This window comes from Desmodus rotundus, chromosome 6 (assembly GCF_022682495.2).
Source record: "Desmodus rotundus isolate HL8 chromosome 6, HLdesRot8A.1, whole genome shotgun sequence".
Lineage (NCBI taxonomy): Eukaryota > Metazoa > Chordata > Mammalia > Chiroptera > Phyllostomidae > Desmodus > Desmodus rotundus.
The window spans coordinates 74,822,906-74,840,854 of NC_071392.1; the positions used below are offsets into that span (position 1 = coordinate 74,822,906).

A 17,949-nucleotide genomic window follows, 5' to 3' on the forward strand; every position below is an offset into this window, starting at 1 on the left:
AGGGCACCAGGACTTAAAAGGTGGGTTGCCCAGCCCCTGCTCTACCCTGACAGCCTAGGGGAGGAGGTGAAACAGGCCACCCAAACCGGCTGGACTGAGGGAGAGTTGGCTGGAAGGGGACCTCAGCCGGCTCCGAGGAGCCCCCCACAGCCACTAGTCAGTCCCCCAGAGGCCGACCCTCGCTCTACTGCCTCACCAGAGCCTCTGACGGGACCTGGAGGATTTCTCGCTCCTGCCAGCGGTCCCAAACGTTCAGGGATACCCGAGGGTGCGTGCGTGGCTCCTAGGGCAGCCGAGTCCCTCCCTCGAGGCCCAGGGCCTGCAGCCGCCCCTCCTGGCTCAGACCGCGGGGCGGGGCGGGAGCTGGCGCTCAGGGTGATCAGGGCCTGCGGGGCAGTTGCGCAAGTTGTGCCTGGGCAGCTATAAGAGGGGCGGGAAGGCATGGAGCCCCGGAGGAATCGCGGAGCAGCTGCGAGGTAAGGCCCAGGCGCTGTCCTTTCTCCTCTACCCGTACCTCTGGGCAGGCCGCATCTCCCCAACCCCACCTTAGCCCCCCCGGGGAAACTAAGGCGGGTGAAGGGAAGGGCGGAGGGCTCCGTTCTGGATCAAGGTAGCTTTGCAGAGTTCTAACCACAGGAAAGGCTGCTGGGAACCCAGGGGCAATGGATTCCGGCTAGGCTGGGCTGTGCCTGCGCCCATGGGGCAGGAATGTATACTCAGGGAGCCAGCCAGGGTGCCGGGAAATCGTCAGAGACATCAGCCCAGCCGCTGAGACGCTTTGGAAATTGCCCTGGGCACATCCCCAAAGATCAGGGTACCTCGCTCCCATCTTGGGGTAGGGGATAAAGATGAAGGTTTAAGGGGGCATGAATAGGCTGTTCAGTTTCTGAGGACTGGATAGAGCCTTGTTCTGTGGATAAGAATTCAGGCATCATTTTCCAGGGGGATCAGGAGTCCCCCACCTTTGAATGTGAGGGGCTGTGTAAGGTGAAGGCCTAGGAACAGGACAACCAGGGGTAGGGGGGATGGAGAAAAGGGGTCAGGAAGAAACCAAATTTCCCAGAGAAATTGTGCTGGGTCTTACCACTTCTGGTCTCAAAGCTATGTAAATTGCCTTCTTCACGCAGGATAAGATAAGGTTTCTCCAAGACCAGCGGGTCATGGGAGGGGCTGGTTACCCACATTTCTCACTATTACCACTTCTCTAGCCAAGACCACCAAATATGTACTGTGGGCAGGCGGGCCCCCGATGAGAACTACTGGCCCGCCTGCAGCCTGCCCGCTCTCCTGGCCTGGTTTAGATTTCGCTGTGGGTGTGGTTGCCTTTACACTCCAGTTGCTTAAAGATGGTGGCACTTCAGAAAAGTGACTCCTGAGATACAGTTAGATCCGAGTGTGACAAGTGGCCTGGTTGTCCTTGGAGAATGGCAGTTTTGGAGAGGCAAGATGATTGTTTTCCGCTGGAAGGAAGGTCTTCGGGAGAGGTGGGGCAGAGGGCAGGGACTTGAAGTCACCACCAGAGGAGCACAAGCTCAGCGACACCCCTTTGTAGGAACTGAGCTCCCCTGTTTGTTCTGTAGAGTTCTGGGGTGGGCAGCGGTCACTGGGACTGGTGGGAGATAGGGGAGCCAGTCTCCTTAGTCTGCAGAACCATTGTCGCTCCCATCCTAATGTCCCCATGAACGGAAAGGCCGTGCTGACCATTTGTCTCATTTTGGTAAGGGAGAAGGCAAGAGAAAAATGATGTTTTTAGGTTCTTTCCTTTTCAAGCAGTTGAGGACGTCGGGCTGAGGCATGTTTCCATGTTGGCAAAAGGAGTCCTTCTCATAGTTTGTACATCTTATGCCCAAAATAACTCTTCTTGGTATTTGGGGGAAATATCTTCCTCCCACTCCATTCCAGGAAATGGCTCCAAGCACCAAGGACAGAGCCAGGGAAATTGCAATTAATTTGGCCCGTCAGCCCCAAGCACATGCCGGTCCTGTCTGAGTGACCTATGCAGGGTGTGGAGGTGGCCACTCAGAGACCTCCCCTCACAGAGCCAGGTGTCATTGTCCCTACTCCAGCCTAGCTGCCCCCCAGGGGAACGTGGTTGTCAGGGAGAGTGAAAGGGTCCAGGGAGTTAGACTCCCCATGGTGTGTGCATTCTTGAATAGGGTGCATGTAATTTAAACAAAATTGGAGCCAAATTCTCTTACAATCCGTCAATAGTAGTCCCTGTCCCCACCAGTGGGAGGATTCCAGTGGCAGCAGCTCTGCTCTGGCCTGCCAGCCAAGAGCCTCGAAATTCTTTTTTGTCCACACAGCTGTCTCAGAGAAATAGAAAGAGGTTGTTTCTGCTGAAAAACAACCTACCTGATGCCTGAGCCCATAGGGTCCTTTGCGCTTATTTCACGCGTGACAAGACCAACGCCTTGCTTTTCAGCAAACTGCATTTTACGGTCTTTTCTGCTCAGTTTATCAGCTTTTGGGAAGTGAATCTGTGTTCAGTGCCAGTGGCAACATCTCATCCCATAGACTACTTCATGCCCATCTGTGTGCATGTTGCGTTTGTACTCTGGGGTGTCCCAGGCTAGGGGTGCCAAGGAAAAGGGGGGAAGTCACAAGGAAGACAGGAGCAGCAGAGCAGAGGTCTCTGAGAAGGGCAGGAGGCCCAGAGCACAGGACCAGGAGCCAGGCTGATGAATGGGACCAAGGCAGGGGGCACCTGAGACAACAGTCAAGGTGAAGCACAACCCAGGAAGCTGAAGGGAATCCGGGCCAGCGTGGGTCTAGAGGACAAGTATGAGGGGCAGGAAGCCAGCCGACGTCCCAGTGAGAAAGACCTACTCGGATGCTGAAGCATTTCCTGTTTTCATTAAGAAAGCTTTTAGGGCCCTGATCAGCATGGCTCAGTGGGTGGGGGTCATCCAGTGAAGAGAAAGTTCCCCATCTGATTCCAGGTCGGGGTACATGCCCAGGTTGACGGCCAACCCCCCGGTTGGGGGCGTGCAAGAGGCAACTGATCGATGTCTGTCTCCCTCTCTTTCTCCCACCCTCCCCCCTCTCTAAAAATTAAAAAATATATATTTAAAAAAGAAAAGAAAAGAAAGCTTTTAGGAATTTCTGCAGGGGAAAAGTGAATTCTGGGATGTGGCATTAAGATGGGGGCAGGCGAATCATTATAGAAGTAGGTTAACCTGGTTAGACAACAAAGATCAGGGATGGGAAATATTTCATTTATTTATTCAATGAATATTTAATGAGCATGTACTCTGTGCCAATGAATATTGGAATATTCGCAATAGAATATTTATTGTGATCAGCATGTAAAAAACAGAATGGAGATTCTCAAGAGTGAACCTCTTGAGATTACTATTCACCCACAGAAAGGGTGAATTTTATTTCTTGTCATTTGTTTCTCTTACATGTGGGTGTCTTTATGTGTTCTGTTTGAAAAGTATATTCAGAAAGTCGAAAGCCACTCAAATGAGTATATGTGGAAAAAAAATATCTCATCCTGCAAGGTAAAGACAGGGAGGGCCACCAAGCCTTGTGAGGGCCCAGAACCTACAAGATCAGGCACCAGAAAGATCAGAAAGAAGTGCAGGCGATGACGGTCACCCGCCTGTCATTGGCTGGATGGACACTGGTCTCTCTCAGCTACTCCATGCATGCAAGGCCAACTGTGGCTACCCCGGCGTTTCTGAGACTACAACAGAGACAAATGGGGCTCTGCTTAAATTCCTGGGAGAGGCTCTAATGGACCCAGTCAGGGGTTGGAGGAGGAAAGACAAGGAAAGAGAGCAAAAGAGAGCATCCTGGTCCCTTGCCTACCACTTGGTCACGCAAACATGGCCTTCAGGGCTCCTGTGTGTGTGTGTGTGTGTGTGTGTGTCCCGAGTATGGCAGATCCCCCACCAGGTCCCTACTATACATGGAATCAGGCCCAGGACACTCTAGTTCCCCTGCCTCACACACTTCCACCATAATGATGCATTCTCCGAAACCCACCATAGTTTTCTGCAGCGCCACACTGTCCCTTTGGCCTGGAACACCCTGCCTGCCCTTTTCCCCTGGGAGCTCTGTCCTTCATCTCCGTTCAAATGTCTCCTCCTGTACACAGCGGTCCTCACCTCCCCAGGGGGCACCCCATCCTCTCCTTTACTCCCCAACTCCTGTGCTCCTTCTCTCATAACCTTCAGCGGGTTGTGTTAAAGTGAGTTGTTTAAGGTTCTGTCTCTCCCTCTGGATTCTGCGTAACTTGAAGGACCAGGATCCAATCTCCTCTGTCTCTATTCCTCCTTTGTCTTTTCCCCGTCACCAAATCCCTTCCAAATTGGAGCTATGGAGGGAGGGAGGAAGGAAGGAAAGGTGAGATGGAAGAATGGAGGGGTCCACGGGAAGAATATCCCATGCTTTTTTCCTCATAATTAATAAACATCACGTTACCCGAAATGAATTCACACTAGTGTGTCACAGATTACCAGAGAAACAGGTATAAAAATCCTGATTGTTGGAGAAGGGAGAGAGGAGTGTGTTGGGTTAACCTCCAGAACTTTCAAACCAGGAGACAGCAGAGGAGTTTGGATGGCATGAGGCTAGCAGCCTCCACCAGTAAGTCCTCTGTGACCCAGGCCTCTCCCCACCTTCCCCCCATCTGCTGTCATCAGAAGGCTATGGGCAGGCTTGGCCTTGGCTCAGCAGACCCTCTAGAGAAGCCACCCCCTAGCTTGACATAGAGGCCCCCCACTTGGTCCGCCTCACCCCCTAGGACAGAGGGAAGGTGAGGGAGCTCACATCTGGAGGCTTCTTGGAGAAGCAGGAGGCTGTTTGTCTGTGGAGAGTGTGAAGGCAGAGGTGGGGAGGGGGCCTGGGTGGACCTGCCAAGTGAGGACTGGGAGCGGAGGTGGGGGGAGGTCAACTAAGGACCACAGAGGTGGGGCCAGTGCCCAGCACCCAGGTGAAGTCAGAGAGCGGGAAATTGTGGCGGAGTGAAGGGCTGGTCACGTGGGCCTCTCCCACTGGCCTGGAGCCTGTTTTCTGTGATCACATTTCATTACCTAGCGCTGCCCTGGGGCCTCCGTTTTCCAGTTTCTCTCTTTTCTTCTCCAGTGCACCCCTGGCAGGGGGTGATGGTAGAGAGGCTGGGGAGTGGCAGGCTCCTAATTAAAGGACAGAAGAGAAGAGAGTGTGATGGTGGGGGGACGGCCTTGGAGTGGAAGGCACAGTCCAGAAGCAATGGTCCCTTGCCCCCCACTTTGGCCTCCCCCAACGGCACCCCTCTCCGTCTCCAGGCTCTGCTCCAACAACAGTCAGAGGAAAAAGGAAAGAGACAGGTTGTTGTGTCAACATTTCAGCAGTTCATCTTAGAAAACTGACAGCTCCTAAATGTTCACAACCACTTTGGAAACTTCTGGAGAGAAAAGGCTTTGCAGCCCAGGCTTTCTTCCTCCCCTCCTCCCCTCAGCTCTCTCCGCTCACTCCTGTGGCCATGCCAGCCGGCCCTCCTGGGTCTACCTCCGAGGTCCTCTTTATCTGAACTGAGAGTCCCTTTCCCAGCCGTCAGCAGGATGGGGCCCCCTGAGGTTCCACTAGTCCAAGCAAGTCGGCACACCCCACACCCTCATTTCCAGACCCATCCTCATGCTTTTTCCAATTTCCATCTCCATCTTCTTGTCACCCAGCTAAAAGCACTAGACTGAGGGTGACCAGAGCGTCCCACTTATACAGAAAGAAGCCTCTTTATCTGCCACTCACGCCCACCCCCTCCCTGCCTCCTCATCCATCATACCTCCCATGCCAGCTGCCAGCCACCATCCCCAGAGCCTACTGCTGGGCTATGCCTCTCCTCCACCTTCACAAACCCAATTTCTTCTCTCTCAGGGCCCTTATCAAATGCCACCTCCTCCAAGACACCTCTTTGATTTCTTAGCTGGAAATAATGGTGATACCAGCTGACCAGTATTAGGGTTGTTTGGCATTTCATCCATCACAGTCACAGGTGGGAATTATGATTCACATCATCCCCATGTTATAGCTGAGGAAACAGTCTCAGAAAGGTTAGTGAATTTTCCTCAGGTCCTGAACACCAACTCATAGTTCTGCCCAACTCCAGAGCTCATCCATCGTTTTAAAAAGTACGACTCCCTCCCAAGTTACCCGTCTATCCACCTAAACGCTCCTCCTTGCATTGTACTTAGTTACGTAACTTTTTAAACCAGTTGTTTAAGAACAGAGTTTTGCTCTTTGCTTCTATTTTGAGTGAATGATATACATGAAGTTGACAACATCCAATACTATGGAATACTCCTCAGGCTTCCTGCGGGAGACCCTCGTCTCAGCGCCCCCTCTCCCCATGCCTGACTCCTGCTTTCCTGTGGTTCCAGGTTTCCGTCACCTCTGTCCCTGGCCCACAGTGGGTGATCAATACGTGTTAGTGGCAGCCATCAAATATATAGTGAGTAACTATTCTGTGTCAGAAGCTGTAGTTGCTGTCTTGACTTATCCCTCCCACTCCCTAAACCCTGCTCTTCCCAGCCATTCCCCCATTACTGGGTCACAGCCAGGCCCCCCATTCAGTTACTGACACTCTGTGAACCAAGGAAAACTTTGATTCGCTCTTTTCTGATGCCCATGTCCAGGTGTATAAATTAGTCAGCATTAAGGTTGGCCGCGTTTACCAGAGGCCCCAAATAACAATGGCTTCACCAAGACAGAGGTTATGTCCCTCACACAGTCCAAGGCCACTGTGGCATCTCAGCTCCATAAAGTCCTCAGGGACCTGGGCTCCTCCAGCTCCCTACCCTCTGTTCTTAAGGTGAGGCTGTAGTCCTCCTGATTCAAGACGGCACCTGAACGCCAGCTACTGCACCCACAATTGGGGCTTCGGGGTGGAGGAAGGGGTGACAAAGGAACACACACCAAGTGAGAGCTGCCGCAGGGCACTTTTGTGTGTATCTAATTGGTCATGATTTAGTCACATGGTCCTATGTAGTCGGGAGAAGCTGGGAAGTGTGCTATTTATTCTGCATGGCCACATCCCTATCTGAATTCGGATGTACTGCACTTGGGAAGAAGGGGAGACTAGGTATTAGAGACAGCTAGCAGTCTCCCCTAAGAGGGTTCGGTGTGATGATGTGTTTGGGTGGGTCTGTGATGTGTGTGTGATGTGTGTGGACATGGGTGTTACGTGATGTATGTTACATGATGTGTGTCGGGAGGCCAGGTTCTCTCCATCACTTTGCTCTCAGGTGGACCTGTTACCAATTCTCTCTGCAGCCCCCACGGCACTCCCCTAAACCCCGCTCTCCTCTTAGGCAGCCTTAGCAGCAGCTCCTCAACGTTTCAAGGAACTGCAATTTATTTTCAGCGTCCACTGAAGCATATTACCCATGGTGATGCGGAGGGCTTGTAAACTGTTTTTCCATTAAGGTATTAAAGGGTGGCCATTATGTGAGAGCAACTATGGCCAGCGTTAATCTGGTGATAAATTCTCTTGGGAAGGAAGCTGTCATTAACACATAAATCCTAGAAAAGGATAGGACGCAATCTTGTGCAGGGGTGGGGGGAATATGCAGAAACATCAGGTACCCTGTTGAGCTAGCCCAGGGGAGGCAACTGGCTGCGGGCTTGATTCAGGGTTGGCTACAGGTATGCTGCCCAGGCATTTCAAGCCCTGCCCAGTAGTTACGCCGTGCAAAGACAGCTGGCATTTACTCCCTCCACCCCCACCCTTCTCCACAAATGCACACACATTGGCAAGGGGCTTTACAGGTTCCTGTTATTTACCCTTTGAGCCAGGTAGTGTTATCAGCTCCATTTTACAAATGGGAAGGGATGCTTTAGGGAAGTAAAGCATTTTTCCCAGAGCTGCACAGCTAATAAGGGCAGAGCCTGGTGCTGAAGCCTTGGGGCCTGGCGGCTACACTGTCCGCCACCACTAGGGTTTCACAGCATCCTACTGGGGACAGCATTACTTAACTCTGTTCCACAAAGATTTGGCGGAAATGTTTATTCAGGTAATAGGTAGTTAACAGAGGGAGTTTTAACTTCTTAAGAGAGCAAACAAGCGCAAAAACATCTGAAAGGCCCCATCCCAAATTCCCAAGTATTTTTCATATTTGAAGTTGATGTGAGGGTACACTCTAGCTTCGTCCAACAGCAGGGTGTTTGTTCCCAAGTGCCATGGTCCCAGGAGCTGCCTTTAGCTGAGCATTGGGGTGGTTTATAATTTGGACTTTTCCTTGAAGGTTGGAGACACTGGGGGTGGGGGTTGAAAGGTCCCCAGTCTTTCTGGGGGAGGCAGCCCTGAGTGTGAATTCCGGCTCTGCCACTCACCTGTTTGACTTTGGGTAAGTGAATGCATCTCCTTGAGCCTCACTTTATCTCTTGCTATGGAATTCATATTAAAAAAAAACATGCCTTTGATCAAGCATTATAAATAGTATATAAACAAACTGCTGATTTCTACTACATCACCAGCATAAGAATTATACTAATAATGCCACCTATGGGCAGAAAGTGTATCATCTCTTTTTATCAGGATCCAGATGAGGCAGAACAAAAAAAAAGCAGAGATTTATGTGTTTGCCATCCCCAGACCCTTCCTGCTAACATTTATTTACACTAATTAGTATTTCAGGCTCCTCCACATACACTTAGCAGGGATCATTGGCCACAGGCTCACAAACATTTAACTTTATTACTTTTTGCCTCATTGCCTCCTGTACTGCATTAAAACTTTGCAGCTTAATCAAGGATCAGCATTCTGTTAATTTTAGAATTCACGGTTCCATGATGCTAAAAGTTTCCAACATTCCAGGAGAACATGTTAAATGTTCTTTCCTGCCTCTGTGCCTTTGCATCTACTGCTTTCCTGGATATTATTGGCAACCACTTTCTATTCTTTCTAACCCCTGCTCAGCCTTTAATACCCAGCTCAGGTGACACCTCTTCCAGGAAGCCCCCTTTGACTCCTGTGATATCCTGTACTTGTTCTTCTTGCAAAGCTCTTTTTTCCTGAATCAGAATGGCCTGTTTACCTGTTTATCTCTCCTGGCAAACTATAAGCAACTTGAGGGTAGAGAACACCTATAGTTCACTCTTGTATCCTTGGTGCACAGAACAGTCTGTGACATATCGTCTGACCTTCCGTAAGCAGTGGTTGGATTCAGGCTCCCGGTGGGAGAGGGGGAGGCAATAAAGCCAGTGATAACTGCCTTCACGGAGATACCAGCAGGCTGTTGTGAGAGGTATGGGAGGACGAGTCACCTAATCTCTAATAACGGGGCAGTGACAGACTACAGTTCACATACCTTTACAACTCTTTCACATGCATTATCTAATTCCATCCTTATAGAAGCCTGGAGATAGGCATATCACAGGGGTAAAAGGTAGAGTTTTAGCAGTTATGTGATTTGCCTAAAGTCCTATAGCAGGTAAATGGCTGGATATAAACCAGACCTTAAAAGCCCACTCTCTTCCTTGAAGCACACAAGGAAGTCACATCGGCACCATCATGCCCACTTGCTCACACCCGGCTTACAGCTCTGTGGTCTACAGCACACCTCCTCATGGTTTTATTGACCACACCTCGCCTCTCCCCAAGGAAGTGCTTTTTATTAATGTATTTTTAGATAATGAACTGTCTTGGACTCCGAGGAGATGATAATCAGGGCAGAAAGCGAATCTCATTTTTATCCGTGTCCGATAATGTGGTTGCTAACAGGGCTTGTGGGTGTTTTCTGAAATAGCAGCAACTTGCAATGTGTGGTCCCTTCGGTTTGCAGGCCCAAGAAGCTCACCTGGGAAGGAAAATGCACTGCGGACTCCTGTGCCGGTTCCTGTGGCTTTGGCCCTACCTGTTCTGCCTTGAGGCTTTGCCCATCCACAAAGTCCAGTATGACACCAAAACCCTCATCAAAACGATTGTCACCAGGATCAATGACATCTCACACACGGTAGGGAGGGTCTGGGAGACAAAACAGAGCTGTGGCCATGGAGACGCTGGGACCTCAGAGGCTAGCTGAGGCCTGTGCAGTGACACATGGGGGCCATGGGGGCCTTGACTCCTCCTACTGTGCGAACAGTGGCCTCTCCTCCTCTTCTCCCACCTGACTCTTCTTCCTCCCTGACTGGAGTCCCAGTGCCTAGGAGCAGAGGGAGCCGTAAAGGCTCCTGTGTCCCATTAGCAGGGGACCAGACTCCCAGCAGCATCCCCTCTGGGAACTCCATCGTACCTCTCCAATGTGCTTATCAGTAGGTGATCTTCCTAGTTGTGGCTGAGCTCTGGCCCTGGAAGGACTTCCCATTACTGCTAAGACCACGCAAAAGAACAAGTCTACCCCCCTTCACAAACATCCCTCTGGTATTTGGGAACAGCTATCAGTGCCCCTTGGGTCTTTGCCCTGGGGTCCACGGGCTTAGACCTTCATATGTTTCCCACTTCTCTTCATACCTGTTCTCTATCTGGAAGCCTTAAACTAGTTCCTCCATGCCTTTAAGACTTGGTTTCACCATCTAAATAATAGGACTCTCATGTAGTCTTATGAGATTGAGTTAGAGGAGGCAAGTGGCCCGCCAACCCCCCTGCAGAGCCAGAACCAAGTGTGCCCTCACCAAAGGTTTGTAGTTGTGGTTTGGGTAGTCCCCAGCCTTAAAAGCCCGTTTTTTCCCCTGTGTGGACTTCCATGTCCCCTGATCGCTGTGGATGTGATAGTGGCCTTGGGAAGTTAGGTGGCCAGAAGCAGGGTCAGCTCAGAACTAGATAGAATCTTGGGCATTTTACAAAGAGGAGCCCTTAATTTTCCTTGCTTTCAAAATAGTCATTTGACAAGGTTGTGTGCAACTGGAATGAGTGTCTCTCTTGTGTGGTTCAGGGAGTGAGTGCCATGGGCAGTGGGGAAGGGGAACCCCTCTTGGTAATCAGTTATTGGAGCAGAAGAGAGAGGCGAGACACCCGCTGGGGACAGCCTGATGGGTGAGGTCCGTGGAGAGTCTGGCTGAAGGGAGGAATGTACTGGGGGAGGAAGGAAATAAAGATGGCTGGGGAGGGTGCACTTATGGAGGACCTGGGGAAGAGACTTAACTCAGTATGAACTAGGGAATCGTGGCTGGTTCTATAGCAGAGACCATTTGGAGAAGGGAGCACCCTGCAAAAGTCGGTCTGGAAGTTGGAGCGCAGGGTGGTTTGGGAAGGGCAGGAGGACAGAAGTTCAACAGACTCTCTTAGTGGCTTGGCAGCCACCTGGGCACAAGAAATAAGGGCCTAGGCTGGGATGGTGTGGAAGGTGGAAAGGAAGAAACTAAAGGAACAAACCTCCAGACTCAATGGAGAGGCTGAGGGCTTTAGAGAATTGACTTGTCTCCCACCTCACTGAGCTCTTTCTTTCTCCCTCTTCCTCCTGCACAGCAGTCGGTGTCCTCCAAACAGAGGATCACTGGTTTGGACTTCATTCCTGGGCTCCACCCTGTCCTGACTTTGTCCAAGATGGACCAGATATTGGCAATCTACCAACAGATCCTCACCAGCCTGCCTTCTGGAAGTGTGACCCAAATATCTAATGACTTGGATAACCTCCGGGACCTGCTCCACATGCTGGCCTCCTCCAAGAGCTGCCCCTTCCCCCGAGCCAGGGGTCTGAAGACCTTGGAGGATCTGGACGGTGTCCTGGAAGCCTCACTCTACTCTGCGGAAGTGGTGGTCCTGAGCAGGCTGCAGGGGTCTCTGCAGGACATGCTACAGGAGCTGGACTTCAGCCCTGAGTGCTGAACCTTTAAAGGCTTAGAGAGAGCCTATGCGGACATTTCTTATCCGGGCCTCCAGTCCCTTTCTCCCTCACTACTCCAAGCCTCCCTCCCAAAAGTCAGCTCTGCCTGGGCTTGGCCACAGCCAGCCACCAGTTTATTCAGGCAAAAGGACCCTCCGAAGAACAGGGCTGACAGCATGAACGCGTGCTGCCCCAGAGTGAGGGTGGGTCTGCAAATCAGCCTTGAGAAGCACCAAGTTTATAAATAAATGAATAAATAAATAAAACCCAAGCAAACAAAGCAAGACATGTGGCTCAATAACAATCTCAACCAGATATGCAGGCCCAAAAAGACGGGACTATTCTTCTTGTGGGCACAGTACATTAATGCCTCAGAGTTTCAGCCCAAGTCCTGGGGTGGACTCGGGGGCTGGCCCATCCAAGGAAGTCACTTCCGTGAGTGATTTCAAGAAACCCCCTTCCCAGACATCTTGCTGATTACTCTGGAGATTTAATGAGACAATGACCCAGCACAGTGTCTAGTTCACAGTAGATATAAGTGAACCTCCTTCCCTTCACCTCACAATAAGCAACAGGCTTTAAATGTCACTGACCCAGCACCAGGAGCACATGGACACACACTCACCTTTGGTGTAGATGACAGAGGCCAAGTCTTTCCTGTATACTAGCTTAGGTGGAGGAAGAAGGGGAGACCCATGAGAAGGGATGGTCAGATGTGGCAGAAGCAGCCTAAATGGGTCACTTGGCAGCTGGGGGAAGTGGTTGGCTTCTGTATCAGTCAAGACTGCTTTAGCTGCCAGTGACAGAAACTCAAGGCAAACAAATACAAAAAAAAAGAGAGAATTTTTTTGGCCCATGTTGCTGAGAACTCTAGGCCATGGTCCATCTCTTACAACACTTCCCTTTGCACTTATCCCCAGGGACCTAGAAAGGACTAGTAATCCAACCCCACCCCTGACTGCCTGAGGTGGGTAACAGAGGGTTGGGGATGACGTATTTGTCCCTTCAGTGGCTACCTGGGACTGAGAAGCCCCTTCCCTCCTCCCAGCCCCAGCAGCTCAGGAGGCCAGCCCATAGCAACGTGCCTATGAGCAGAGGCCTGGAGACACCGTTCCCTCCTCTGTAAGGTGGCTCTTGGGGTCAGTGTGGAAGGGCATGTTCTTCAGATTGTCCTTCCACATCCTTTTCCATCCTCAGGCATTCTCTCGCACTCCCCTGAGGCAGCAGCTCACATCTGCCAAACAGCTGGCGGAGTCTGGGGGCAGCACCTGGCCATGTTCAACCTCCAGAGTCAGGACTTTTGCAGAGTCTAGTGAGAAAAGCATCGGGTCAACCCAGCAGGACCTTTCAGAAGACCCTGTCCCAGGTGCTTGCTGCACAACAGCTTACAACCAAAAAATAATTACACCTCATTTTTCAAAAGGACAGAGCAATTTATTCCAGACTTTCAGCATGAGGATCTAAGTCTAGTGATGCCTGACTACACAAATCCACCTGGGTTAAGTTCACTGGTTCACTGTCATCCTTAGCCCCAAGGGGTCCTTGCCCTGGGAACTTACCATCTCTTGCCTGAGGACAGGAGCATCAAGGATATTGAGTAGGTAACGGAAGCCCCACGCCCAGCTCAACTCAACCCCAGCTCCCATCTCAACCCCAGCTGCCAGCCCAGAGGGTGCTCAACCCTTAGGCAAGTTACATAACCTCTCTTACCTTCAATTTAGCATCTGTAGAGGAATATCATTTCCTAGTAGGCCTTCAGAAGATTAAATGATAAAGTGTTTGGGAAGCTAATAGCCCATTGACTGACATACTGAAACCACTTAATAAATCATGTTGTTATTAGTATTAATGAGTCCGGGGAGCAAAAAGAATGGGAATTGCGGCGCGGACTTGACTCCCTGGCCGCTTCTGACATCAGCTGCAGCTGCGCTATGCAGTCCCCTTGCACAGCACTCCTCAACCCTCTCCACTCGGATGCCTTAGGGAGCCCTCTCAGCCCACACGGCGCAGCTTGCAAATGATGGGGAGAGCGACAGCCCCAGAGGAGCCGATCTCAACCAGTGGGGATGAGACTCTGTGGATAAATGCCCCAGCCTCCCGCCATCCACAGGGGCAGTGCTGATGGGAACTGTACCCAGATTGAACCCTGGGTGTCCAGAACAGTCACCAACAATGAGGCACTCTCAACTGGCTCTTCCTCCTTCCCTGTCTCACTCTCCCCACCCCTCACTCCTGCTTCCTAGAGTCACCTCTCAAACACACCTTCTGTGTCAGAATCCTCATCTCAGGCGCTGCCCTTGGAGGAACCCAGAGTCAGACAACTGCAGAGCATTGGGATGCTGGGAGGATGGTGAAACAAGGTTCCAGAGAGGTGCGGGAACCACACACCAAAACTCAGACAAACCCTGGGCTGTCCCAACGTGTGAGGCCCGTGAGAAGAAAGAAGATGGAGTCCCCAGGAAGAAGGGAATCCATTTCAGGAAAGCTTGGTAGAGAGCAAGAACAGGAAGAGAACCTACTAGAACAGAAGAATCACGGAATTATAGGAAGGAAGGAAAGAAGGAAGGAGGGAGGGAGGGAGGAAAGGAAAGAGAGAAAAATGAAAGTGAAGAAATATATATAAAGTTAAACCATTCGTGAAGGCTCTATACCCTGACCTAATCGCCTCCCAAAGGCCCCACCTTCAAATATCCTCACATTCTGTGTTAAGATTTAACCCATGAATTTGGGGGGTACACAGACATTCAGTCTATGGCACCACCTTATGATAACTGCTTGGAGAGAAGATCAAACTAAGTCAGAGGAGTCTCACCCTGGCTGGTGTGGCTCAGTTGGTTGAAGCATTGTCCTGTAAACAAAAGGTCATGGGTTCGATTCCCATGCCCAGGTTGCGGGTTCAGTCCCAAGTCGGGGTGCAGGTTGATGTTTCCCTCTCTCTTCCTCCTTTCTCCTCTCTCTAAAATCAGTGGGCATGTCCTTGGGTGAAGAGAAAAGCATTTTTAAATCAAAGGGGTCTGAATAACGGGACCTGATGTGGGCAGTTCTTCCTTCCACTGAGCACCCATAGTCCCAGTCCACTCCTGTGCATGAGGCCACAGGAAATCACTTCTGCAGGGGTTTCCCCACCACACTCCTCCTGCCCCGGGCTGTGAGCCTCTGTGGGCAGGTCACCTTACCCAGCGCCCGGCTGTAGTGTCTGGCACAACACAGGCCCTCTGGTCTTATTTGAGCAGAGGAATTGTTATGCTTTATAACAAACCCATTATTTACAAGCAAGCAAATTGCAAAAAGCCTGAAAACAATTCTAACCATTAAAGGTTAAATTTCTTGTTAGAATTCTGCTCGCCCTTAATCTTCTCAGCAAATTTCTTTTTGAGATCAAAGATATAGGTCCAAAGTCACTGTAAAAAAGACAGCTTTGAGATAATGACAGAATTTGAATACGGCTTCTGTTTGAGATTGTGATAAGGAATTAGTTAATTTTATTAGCTACGGTGATGGTGGAGTGACTAATTATTTTTAAATGCTTCTTTATTTATTAGAGATTCAGACTGAAATGGTTTAGGGTAAAATGAGATGATATCCGGAATTTATCTTAAAATACATATGTATTTTATTAAATATACATGTGAGAATAGATAAACATGATCAGCAAAAATGTTGATAATTATTAAAGCTAGGTGAGAGGCACACAAGAGTTCATTCTACCAGACCCTCTACTTTTGGGTAAAATTTCCAGAGTAAACATTTTTGGGGAAGGCTCACTCGGCCCAGGTACCACCCGGCACTCTGGGAGGGAGGGAAGGAGGAGGGGGTGTAGGGAGACAGCGAATATCATGTGGAGTCGAATTAAATTTATCTTCACATTTGATTTCACTGCCTGGCAGATGTCGCAGGGCCTTGGGGGATGGCAGACTGTCAGTGTGGGTGTGAAACAGCGAACTAAAACAGAGATTTAGCAACTCAAACAAGGGCAGAGTGGCAACAGCCAGCTGCAAGATGCTGGAAAGGCGAGCCCCGATGCTCATAAGAAGCCAGAGGAGAGAAGTCGGGGCCTCGAGCTCGGCCCCATCCCTGCTGGGCCTTGAGGTGCCCCAAGGAGGTCGTGGACTTCTCCCTCCCCAGGGGGAACCCGGCGTCCCCACTGCAGTTACCCCTCCGTACGAAATGTACTGTATAGGAAGAGAAGCCTTAGACCACATGTAAGGGAAAATGGGATTCTTGTCTTTTTTTCCCACTTACGTTATTGTAAGAAAAAAATTATTTTAAAATACTTTGTCTCTATCTTCAAAACCTTGTCCCTGGGGCCGGCCAGGGACAGGCTCATCCCATGTCTCACTGGTTTACTTTGTGCACCACCCAGGGCAGGAGCAGGCCGCTAGCCACCGCACCCCTGCCCACACACCCTCTACTTAAGCTCTGGGAATTTCAGAGAGTACAGAACAGGGCAGGCCAAAGGACCTCTTCGGAATACGTGTCAGGCTTCCCCCTTGGGACCTAAGCCAGGCCCCTTGGCGCTGAAGGCTGCTGAACCTCAGACAGGACCTTCCTGTCAAAGGCCAGTGTTTCATCTCATGGACAGATGTCCCCGAGAAATATCACAGATCAGAAAACCAACCCTGAAGTTGCCTTGCCTGTCCCACCCTTTTGGGCCGTAATTCCCGAGGAAACACCAACCCTCACAACTTTACCTTTTCTGTTCATAAAATGTGTGTGTTTATCTGAGGGACAACCAGCAGGTGCAGCATGAATCATAGCAAGTGGAGCCTCCCTCCCCACTCCAACCTCCCATTCCTGAGACAGTCACAAAAGGGGAAGCCCCCAATCCCTTCCTCACTTGGGCTGGGACCTTGCGTCTGACTCAAATCTAAACGTGGTCTTCATAGCCCAGTAATTATTTAGAGATCATAACAAGTGTCGGGGAAAAGCCCCCTTCCTCCCTCCATACTTCAGGATGGGGCACTTGTTACCTTCCTACAATGGGGGAGCAATGGAGAGCGTTTATTATTTATCCCATGTGTTAGGTGATAGAAACAAGGCTTTAAGGTCTCATTGACCAAAGACTCACATCTAAGGGTTAGAACCTGAGCCTTTGAACTTGCAATACCCAGGCTGGAGAGAGAGAGCAGGAGAGACAGAGAGACAGAGAGACAGAGGGAGACAGAGCTAGATTGGATATATAGATATAGATACAGACACACATTCAGATATTATTACCCACCCCATTTCTGCCCCAAATATGCACATGCGGGTTTCCAACTATCTTCTCTTTCCCCTCCCATCTCCACCCCTCCCCATCAGAAGGAATTATTCTCCATTCCTCAGCTCTACTGCCTTCAATGCTGGCTTTATTTTCAGATGGTAGCAAAGGTGACTACCAAAAAGTCCAAGCTTCTACCTTCTTTTTGGCAACTCCCCAGGAAAGGCAGCTTCTCACCAATTGTTCCAGCAAAAGTCCCAGGGCTGATTCTTATTGGCCTGGTTTGTATCACATGCCTCTTGCTGAACCAGTCACTGTTGTCAGGAGGATGCAGTACTCTGATTGGTCAGATATGAGTCTGAACTGCAGAAGGATCAATCCCACTTGGAATGAGAATAGGTCATGGGCAGTTTCCCAAGGAAAACAGGATTCTATTACAAAAAGAGTGGGCAATAGATTCTGAGACTGTATCAACAACAGATGGTCCTGCCAGGAATGCTTTGAGCTTCTCCGTCCTGGACTCTCTGATTCCTGACAGCCTTCTCAAGTCTTGTTCCAGTCTGGATTTCTTTCTAGGAGGGGAGAGAGAGGAGACTCATTTTGACCTTTTACTCATTTGTACAAAGAACCAAACCCAGCTCCTACTAGCTCTTAACTTCAATCACACAGCATCCGATAAAAAGTGACATTTGACTTCAGGCTTAGAAGAGAGTAGAGTGATTGTCCTGGGCTCTGGGAACTTTTGATAAGAATGGGGACCGTTTTTGTTATTGATTATACTGGACTGCGCCTATACTGGACAAACTCATCCACATGGTCTCTGCTCTTTTTAACTGGTTTCTTTTTTCCTCCCTTATTATTGAGCTTATGCCGCTGACAGTTAGAGCTAAGTTATTGGTCTCTCTGCTTTGTCTCTTTTCCATTGGGAAAACTGTGGGGTTTTTTTTCCCTCCCTTATAATGGAGCTCATGCTGCTGACACTTTCTGTGGAAGGCATGG

At 50.1% G+C, this 17,949-nt stretch overlaps 1 protein-coding gene across 3 annotated transcripts; it reads left to right on the forward strand.

Annotated features, from left to right (window-relative positions):
• Positions 1 to 442: 442 nt before the first annotated feature.
• On the forward strand, positions 443 to 12,036 carry LEP (leptin). Of its 3 annotated transcripts, none has more exons than XM_045191176.2 (3): positions 443 to 476; positions 9,771 to 9,941; positions 11,393 to 12,036. In XM_045191176.2, the coding sequence occupies exons 2-3, from the start codon at positions 9,798 to 9,800 to the stop codon at positions 11,750 to 11,752; spliced, it is 504 nt and encodes a 167-aa protein (XP_045047111.2). In that variant the 5' UTR covers positions 443 to 476; positions 9,771 to 9,797; the 3' UTR covers positions 11,753 to 12,036. The 3 variants fall into 3 exon arrangements, with proteins under 3 accessions (XP_045047111.2, XP_071077940.1, XP_024410714.2); XM_071221839.1 differs by having other exon boundaries at positions 11,396 to 12,036; XM_024554946.3 differs by lacking the exon at positions 443 to 476 and adding an exon at positions 6,419 to 6,439.
• The last annotated feature ends 5,913 nt before the right edge of the window (positions 12,037 to 17,949 follow it).